The 9,227-nt window shown below is 43.8% G+C and overlaps 1 protein-coding gene across 2 annotated transcripts in view; it reads right to left on the reverse strand.

Annotated features, from left to right (window-relative positions):
• The window catches only part of dcbld1 (discoidin, CUB and LCCL domain containing 1), a 33,511-nt gene extending 24,832 nt beyond the window's left edge, over positions 1-8,679 (reverse strand). The window contains exons 1-3 of one of the 2 annotated variants that reach the window (XM_017455958.3): positions 8,389-8,679; positions 3,590-3,808; positions 638-793 (exon numbers count right to left, since the gene is read on the reverse strand). In XM_017455958.3, the coding sequence (XP_017311447.1) occupies positions 638-793; positions 3,590-3,808; positions 8,389-8,467 (454 nt within the window). In that variant the 5' untranslated portion in view covers positions 8,468-8,679. The remainder of the gene's footprint in view (positions 1-637; positions 794-3,589; positions 3,809-8,388) is intronic. The other variant, XM_017455959.3, reaches the window with a different exon arrangement.
• Between the last annotated feature and the right edge of the window lie 548 nt (positions 8,680-9,227).

Genomic DNA, 9,227 nt, shown 5'->3' on the forward strand with positions numbered 1-9,227 from the left:
CAATCAAGACTGAAAACAAACAAACAAGCCAGATAAAAATAAACAGAAGAAAATAAATGGTGGACACCGTGTGCTAGATTTCAGTGAATCTGATCATTCTGCTAAATCATCCTATTTGATTTAGTTTTGTTTTCAACATAAAAAAACAAAAAACAAACAAACAAAAAAAAAAAAAAAAAAAAAAAAAAGAAGAGAAAACTCTTCTTCCATAGAGACGTTACAAAAATGACCCTGAGTGGCGTGAACGCGGAGCCAGTGTTAAACAAATAATCGAAAAATTCTATAAAACGATTCGTTTCTAATATTTTGTGTATTGCGGCGTATTTGGAGTCGTTTGGCTCGGTTTAGCAGCTTGGAACTCTCCAAAAAAAACAAAACAAAAAGAGACAAAAAAATTGCAAACCAAAACACAAGGCATGTTTGATTCGCTTCCTGCATCCGAGTCGATTCAGAGTCGAATCACTTCCTCACTGCAATTGAACCACACCTCGGTCTCATGCTCCCGATCTGGTTTGTTTTGGTCCCGAGTGCGATTGCTGCGTCATCACCTGCCTAAACAACCGCAGCGAGGACGAGGAGAAATGACTAAACGCTGCATATGTGAAGCGTGCAAGAGGGTGAAAGACGTCTGGCCTACCTGTGTGGTTGACTGTGCTGTAGGAAAGCCGGAAGCCTCTGCCTGAGGAGTGACGGCTGGAGCGGAAGCTCACCGTGAGCTCGCTGGCGTTTGTGTAAAGAGGCTGGCTGGTCACTCTGGGGTGAGATTTCGGCTCGCCGCAATACTGCCAGTACACTAACACACAACAGACACGGAGTTAGAAATATTATCCGCCATCCTGCAGGTCGATCCACTTCCTGTTATCACCTGTAGATAAAGGAGTATTTTATTCCCGTTACCGGGCTTGTGGGAGACAGTGTGTAATACCCATCGTCCTATCACGACCCCCTAACCATCGCATACTGATGACGGCGTCGGCCATGTTTCTGAGCCGAGGGCGAAGAAACGGGCGTCGCCCGACACATGCATCGTGTACATGTTCCATCATTATAGTGGGGGGGGGGGGGGGGGGGGGGGGGGGGGGGAGCTGGTTAAGCGCTTCCTAGTCGCTAGGATTAGTATTTAATCTTTTTTTTTTTTTATAATTAGGCATTAATGTCAGTAATGTTTGCAAAACTGAAGCCAGGCCTGTAAATAAACAAAGTGTTGTTAGCTGTAACTAAGCTTGTTATAAAACCGCAGCGGATACTTTCTGAATTCTTGTACAGCGTTTCATTTTCTTAACTTAAACCCCTGAGCGAAGACGCTCACAGCTTCATCTATTTGGCAGAGCGGACAAGCGAAGAGCTGGTGTTTCACAGACAAGCCCCCCCCCCCCCCCCCCCCCCCCCGATCCCTCTATATGGCCACGTCGCTCTTCATTTCAGTCCGTTCTCCATTTTCAGCTTCATAAAGCCCTGCCGCACTGCACGTCGTCACCTGAACCGTCTCTTCCTCCTAACCTTTCAGAGCGGCCATGAAATAATGAATGGTCTTTTGTCAGAAGCAGGAGCCTGACTGAAGGACCGGCGGGGTTAGACAATAGTTCCGTAAAGGGCCGGATGTGCTGTGAAGTGATATAGATCTGATGTACAGTGACATGACGGCGAAATCCATGATATGATATTTAACGAGCACTGGTCTCTTTGTCGTAAATATGAGTAGATATAAAGTATAAATCTGTATGGTAATGTACAGAAATTCACAAACTCATTTCCTCATATGCTCATGTTGTGAAACCTGGTGTGAGTAACACGCAGCGTCCTTCAGGAAAAAGAGTAATCGCATGATCGAGGGATGACTGAAGACTGGTTCACCAGGAGTTGTCCAATATCCTCTGACACGCTGGACTGAAATTTCACTTCTCTCGTCAAGCTGTGTCTTGAAGAGTATAGTAGCACTTTTTCATCGGACAGAGCCGATTTCACCGTACTTGAACCGTGATTCTACGTTCTGCTTTTATATCCATCACCATGTGTCCCATATATCTCATCAGGGTACCAGAAAAACAAATACTGACACATGGGCAAAGCTAGAAATCAGATCACTGATTGGTCAAACAAAATCTGTACAGAATCCTCCCAATCAATGGATGTCTCTTGCCAGAATGTGGCTCGTTATCGAGCTAGAAGGTGAATTTTCTCTTCATCTTCAACTGATTATCAAAGGCCTTTTATTCATTTATTTTTGCCCAAATAGATTGATATTTGGAGCGATCCATGAGTCCCGTTAACTTGAATAAAGCCCCAGTCCCAGTTGAAGAGAAACATCCTCAGAACATGACGCCGCCACCACCATGCTTCACCATGCATATGGTGTTCTTTGGGTGATAAGCCATCTTGTTTTTCGTGAGATGTGTGTAAACATTTTAAATACACTCTGTGAGATCATACAGGCTCCGAATTTAAAAGATTTCCTACGGTTGAACTATTATTAGACGTCACCATGCGTCCGCCATTCAGAGGCAGTCAGGGATGGAGCATCCTCGTTTCACTTTCAAAAGTTTCCCATATCAAGATAACGTGGCCCGTGGAGTCTGCCAGAGCGCTACATGAGAACAGGAGTTTGCACACTTTCACACCGACGTGGTGCAATTCTGTGCACTGTTGCCAAATGAACACAGTTCCGATTACACAACATGACTTCCACCACACCTGGTGAAATTCCCATCTTACTCTTTAAAATAGAAGCACAATGTCTTAACATGTGCGGATCTCATCAACACACCATCCGCACAATGGAGCTATTTATACTGTGTTACCTTGCTGAAAAGCAAAGGCAACAGCAGAATGTCCTCAAATGTAGGTTGTAAAAAAGTGGAGGGGGGGGGGGGGGGGGGGATGGAAGCGATGTCTTCCAAAAAACAACGCACAATTTGTTCCTAATGAGGAAGTGCTAGTGTAGGACAGAGTATCACATGATGTGATGGCATGTACAGGACTAGCATCATCTCCTTTTGTTTGGACAACTAGCAAAACAAGTTTAACGGCTCAAATCAGCAGAAAGGCAGCGTCACGCAACGCATTCCACAAGCAGTTTACATCTAATAAAGTTCAACTGATACGGCAAATAAACTCGACTCAGTTGGGAATGCATTTATCCACACAGGGAATTTTAACCTGCTCACTTCAACCCGCTAAGCAGGAATTCCGAGTCAGAATCTGGGAACAGCCCTGGTTTCTCTCTGACCAACCCTGGAAGTATTTAGGCAACTCACTACAGAAACATGTCTTAAAAGTCTAAAAATGACAGGATGTACGAGTCTGGAACCTTGCAAAATCATATCGCACGCTACTTGCTCAACGGCTCAGTAACCAGATTCAAACCCAGGACCGTCTGTATCCATGCCGAGCGTACGGTATATGTGCGGCGTTCCCCATCGCATAACATCCGGTGAAAGTATGAGGAGCTTCTGCGGAGTTTATCGCCTGCGTATATATATTTCAGATTGGTTGGAAATACTGCACAACATTTCTCATCCACTTCATGACCACATCAGTGCAGTTAGCTACAAATAAAAGGTCACATCGAATTAAAACACTGTTCGCTTACCAAAAGTCGTCCCATGGTTCTCCTTTAGGACCTTCAAATAGTCTGTCTCACAGTCCACTCCCTCAATGGAGACATCTTCGAACTTTAGGACGATCCTGAGGCTGCTGTGGACGCGGATCTTCCACTCACACGACGAGTTGTTGGGGTACTCGTCCGGATAGTTCTTCGAGGACAGGAGACCACTCTGTGGACCCAGATCCGACTGGCCACAACCATCCTCTGAGGAGAACACACAACAAACAGTTTCCTCAAATAGAGGCACCTACTATCCAGGTGTGTGCGATTATACAGTTTAGATGGTAGTGATGAATTTTCTAGAACAGCTCAGACTGCAGTAGCAGATCACATTGTGAAATAATGGATCAAAATATCAAGAATATATATATCGCCACATCGCCCAGCCCTACTCTACCGGACATCCAAAATGCACTTTAACGGGGAGTATTTGAGCCGATAGCTTTAAAGACCGTGGGAAAAACATCCTTCATGTGTATGCGTCATCAGTATTACCACAACGTGCTTCAAACTAAGCGCCATTATTCCTCACGGTGCAATTCTTTGCACGATTGGGACAATTAAGTGAAAGCCTAATCACATTTCAACATTTCTTTGATATGTAACGACAATCCTATGTTGTATTTAATGTAGGGGCGCAGCATTCCTTATAATTCGGCGTCTCAAACACCTCGGTATTCTGGACACCTTAGTTTTTCATACACTTGAGGAGCTCGTACACCTCAGTTGCCCGTACACTTCAGCATTCCATATACTTCGGCATCCTGTACACTTCGGCATTCCGTACACTTCGGCATTCCATATACTTCAGTATCCTGTACACTTCGGCATTCCATATACTTCAGTATCTTGTACACCTCGGCATTCCATATACTTCAGTATCCTGTACACTTCGGCATTCCGTACACTTGGGGAGCCCGTACACTTCAGCATTCCGTACACTTCAGCGTCCCGTACACTTCGGCGTCCCGTACACTTCGGCGTCCCGTACACTTCAGTACCTTATACACTTCAGCATTCCATACACTCAGTATCCTGTACACTTGGGGAGCCCGTACACTTCAGCATTCCATATATTTCAGTATCCTGTACACTTCAGTAACAGGTAAACTTCGGTAGGAGTTCAGCTTTTCATACACTTCAGTATCGAGTACACTTCACTACTTTCCCAGCTAATAAAAAGGACAACAATAAATTTACAGTTGCTGGTTGGAGAATAAATATAAACTAGTGGTATCGCTATTCGTTCCCATTTCCCTCAAAACTGCGCATACCCAAATATTCCGCTGCAGCTAATTACAGCCTCCATCCTGAGTTGGACGTGGAGATTGGACACAAGGTCGGTCATTTCATTTTCGATGACTCCCACCACACCGGCTGTATATGCAACCCAAACGTGAGCCTAATAGAGATTTGTGTCATGAACATATTGTTACTACATAACCGATGAGACACACAAGATACAGATTTAACACGAGATCCTGAATAATTCCACGGACAAGCTGCATGTTAAAGCAACATCCACGACAGGACTCCGATACGTGCCTGCCTGGTCCGAGCGAGGCGAGTCGCAACACGGCGCGGACGCCGCAGACGTACACTCGAGGCTGAGCGCGGCAGTGAGGAGAGGAATGCGACTCCTCCGGAGTATTCACAGGCTGCTTTTGGGATGGTCAGCTGCTGGGAGCAGCAGGTCTTCGGGATGAGCGCAGGACATGGGACAGGCTCTCACGGGTGAGGGGATAGTGCGTGTGTGTGTATCACATGCACGTTTCCCACGGCTCAAGCATCTGTAGCGGGGTTTCCGTCCGACTGCAGTGGTGTAAATCTCATCCTCTATGCACGGAACACACTCGTGACTGAAAGACCCATGTAAGATATCAGTACTGAAATATTAGCATCATATTATTACATTACTGCACTGATGCAAACAACAACAAATCCACTTTTAAGCACTGCTTTCCCCCTCTAGGAGCAAATTACTAATGGATCACGATGAACCATGGCATTTAGGGACATTCTTACAGTTCTTCCACTACAGTGAGAAATACTTCCAAACTGACACACCTCTAAGCCCAGAACACAGTGCAGCTTTGAGGTGTAAAACTAACAGCACATTACCTACGCTGCATTACGTCATTGTGTATCTTAGTGGACACACAGTGGCCTCTGTGGTCTCGAATAAACCGAAGCCAGACGTGCTCGTGAGCTCGTTCCAGAGAGTGAGAGAGAGACAAATGGAAAAGTGCAAACAGGAAAGCCACACCTGGTGGCAGGTGAGCGAGCGCCGATGTCATGAGCTAAAAAAGACCGTGTAAGTGTGGACCACGACATAAAATTTCTGTTATAGGAAAATAATCAATAAATCACGACTTGCACGTGTTCGGGCGAGGCGACTGTCGCTACAAATCTGCTAGACGTTCGCTGAACAAGATACAGGGAGAAAACTCGAAAGGGAGGCCAGCTGGGGCACTGGGGGGGAAAAAATATGAAGGAAAACAGAAAGTTAAGCGCATAAATTAGAAGGCAGGAAGTACGTGATTTCTCACCGAGTGATCGCAAATTCGGCTGTCGGTCAATTAACTCCAAGTAGTGCTGAGAGACGAGAGCTCAGTAATCAATGACGATGAAACCCAGACATCAGCTAATGTCGGGTATCGATTTTTATCGACCCACGTGTAGTAGATCACTACACATGCTAGGCTCAACCTACGATAGCTAGGACTGCATAATTGGTAGTGTAATTATTTATTCGTTTACGTATAAAGCAGCAGAGCAACGATTCTGAGTCATTCCTAGAACACACGAGAGACAGTATAAGCATCGAACAAACCGCAACAGTGCAGCAGTACAGAAGTACGCACTCCAACACAAACGAACCGCAGCCGTATCGTGCGCGGACTGTACAAACTCAACAATCGAAGCGGGTATATTTTGCGCTACAGATTGGGAAATATGTATCGCAAGGTTCCTGGGTCTGTATAGGATATATTTAATGCTGGAAGATGTGTGACGACGCCATTACGCCGTTCGGGTTTTCACATACTCGTTCCTGAGAAGGTATCAGATTTCAGATCGGACCAGTATCGGTTCCTCTGAACTCCGATATCGCACTGGAATCAAAAGTGGAACCTGGAACAGGTGCGTGACCGCGTGCCTACAAGAAAACAAACAACGGCTGCATGGTTCGTTCGCCGTCTTGCGTGATTAGTAGAAAGATGATAAGACTAAGTGTAAACAGAACGTGGCACTAAAGTAGTGGACGAGATGGTGGAAAATATCACATCGCCGGACCCAAAGATGATTTGCATCACGATATTTACGACAATTTAGTCGGAAATGTCACATTTCTGGACCCGAAAACGATTTGTCTCACGATATTTAGGACGGTATAACGGAGAACTTCGCATCGCTGTACCTGAAGACGATTTGTCACGATATTTCATGTTGCTGAAATTTTGCCAACTAAACACTGCAGCCATATTGTTAAAAAATATACATAAAATTCGTCGAGTTTGTGCTCAATGTTTACAAAACAAAGTATTATGCGAGGAAAACGAAGGGAAACTACATCATGATTGGTACAAAAATATCAACGCAAGTCTGACCACTAAGTAAACAAGTACTGTACTGACCCCTCATGAACCTCGTCATATCCCTCAACCCCACATCAAAATGAACCGCTTTTCATGAAGCAAATCTTCACAGAAATTGTACAGATTTAAAAAAAAAAAAAAAAAAACATTCAGGAAATGTTCCAACACCGTTAAGACTCACAATATGACACATGAATAAACGGATAAATACATGAGCAGACAAAAACAAACAAAGACGCTGAAGAAAAACAAAGTAAGCACTGAATAGCATGAAAAACAAGCTCAAAAGTTTTACAAATTATGAAATGTCATGAAATATAGCCTATATATATATATATATATAAATTCACGCTTCCTACCAAATGGTTATTTAATCCATTTGTAATGAAAAAAAAAACCTGAGCCTTAAAAACAAACAAACAAACAAAAAAATTTCTCTGTTCAACATTAGGAACATTTCTAACTCAAACACACAATGTAAACATTAGCAAGCAAGCTGCACAGTTTATCTTTTCCCCCAAATGTTATGTTTAGTCCACTAGCAATAGAAGCATTTCACCAGTCAAATATTTTTCCAGAATTAAAACTCAAAAACATCACTTTAGAAATTCATTCTCTCTGAGATAAAAGTAACTTTGCTCTTTTTTTTTTTTTTTTTTTTGGGGGGGGGGGGGGGGGAGACATTTTAACATCTAAACGTCAAAAGTACTCCACGACAAGTCCTAAATAAACCCCTAGTGCACTATATAGGGAGCTTTAAAGCCATTATTTCGCATTATAACACGTCGATATGGAGAAATAGAGCGAGTAGGGAGTTATTTGGGATTTGTCCATGTTCATGCGACAAGATTTTGACCTAGAACATGTTTATTTTCTACTCGAATAACATGATATTCCGCAAAACTACACAATGACTAGGAGACAAACGCGTTGAACGTTTAAAACTCCTCAACGCGTTTTATTTTCACGCACTAATTACTAGGTTAGTTTGCAGTTTTGGACGTAGCTAGCACTAGTTAATGGTTTCACGTTAGTCTCGGGGACATGTTTATCCTTTTCTGTGACCCAGAGTACACGCATTGATACTTAGTAACACTGTGTGTTGGGTTGTTAGCTTATTGAACGCAACACTGTGTTCATTCTGCAGCCGGTTATTTTGTTTCCATTCGCCCTTTCTGCTCAACTTACCGGGTTTCTCGGCGAGTGTAAGCGGGTAAACTGTTACACACACGAAAACCAGTCCATAAAATGATTTTTCGGCGAACATTTCAACTTCAGGCCACCGGGAGACGCGGAAAAAGTGCCAACGCGCATTTGGAGAAACTTTACTGGAACATGTTCCTGAGAGGAAAAATTTTTAAAAATAAAAAAAATAAATAAATAAAAAGCAGGAGCCCGTCCGTATAGGACTTGGGAATTCTGTCTACTAGACGAGATTTTGGTGCTCACACACACTCTCACACACTCTGAATGAACTCTTCCGTGTTTTGCCCCCTCAGTTGCGCCACCAAACGGCACGCGGTAACATTGCGCATGCGCTCACTCACACACTCAAATAATAAGCTCATACAAAGCCATTAAGAGCCTAGATAGACTGCAAAATCAACTAATTTATACACTACATAGTGAGCCTATAATGGCAGTGAGAACCATTTGAGATTGGCCCCCCGTCACGCGCCACAATTTAACACATTCATGCATAAATTATTTATACACACCTAGATTCTTTTCAATTTTCTGTCTTTTTTCCTTGTAACTTAAAATGAAATGATATATTAATTTAGATGCTGTCTAATAAATAGCATTTTTTCCCCCCATCCATCCATCTTCTATACCGCTGACTACTTTTCAGGGTCACGGGGAACCCTGGAGTCTATCCCAGGGAGCATCGGGCACAGGGCGGGGTACACCCTGGACAGGGTGCCGAGCCATCGCAGGGCACAATCACACACACACACTCACACACTACGGACACTTTGGACACGCCAATCAGCCTACCATGCATGTGTTTGGACTGGGGGAGGAAA

This window comes from Ictalurus punctatus, chromosome 25 (assembly GCF_001660625.3).
Source record: "Ictalurus punctatus breed USDA103 chromosome 25, Coco_2.0, whole genome shotgun sequence".
In the NCBI taxonomy this organism is placed as follows: Eukaryota; Metazoa; Chordata; class Actinopteri; order Siluriformes; family Ictaluridae; genus Ictalurus; species Ictalurus punctatus.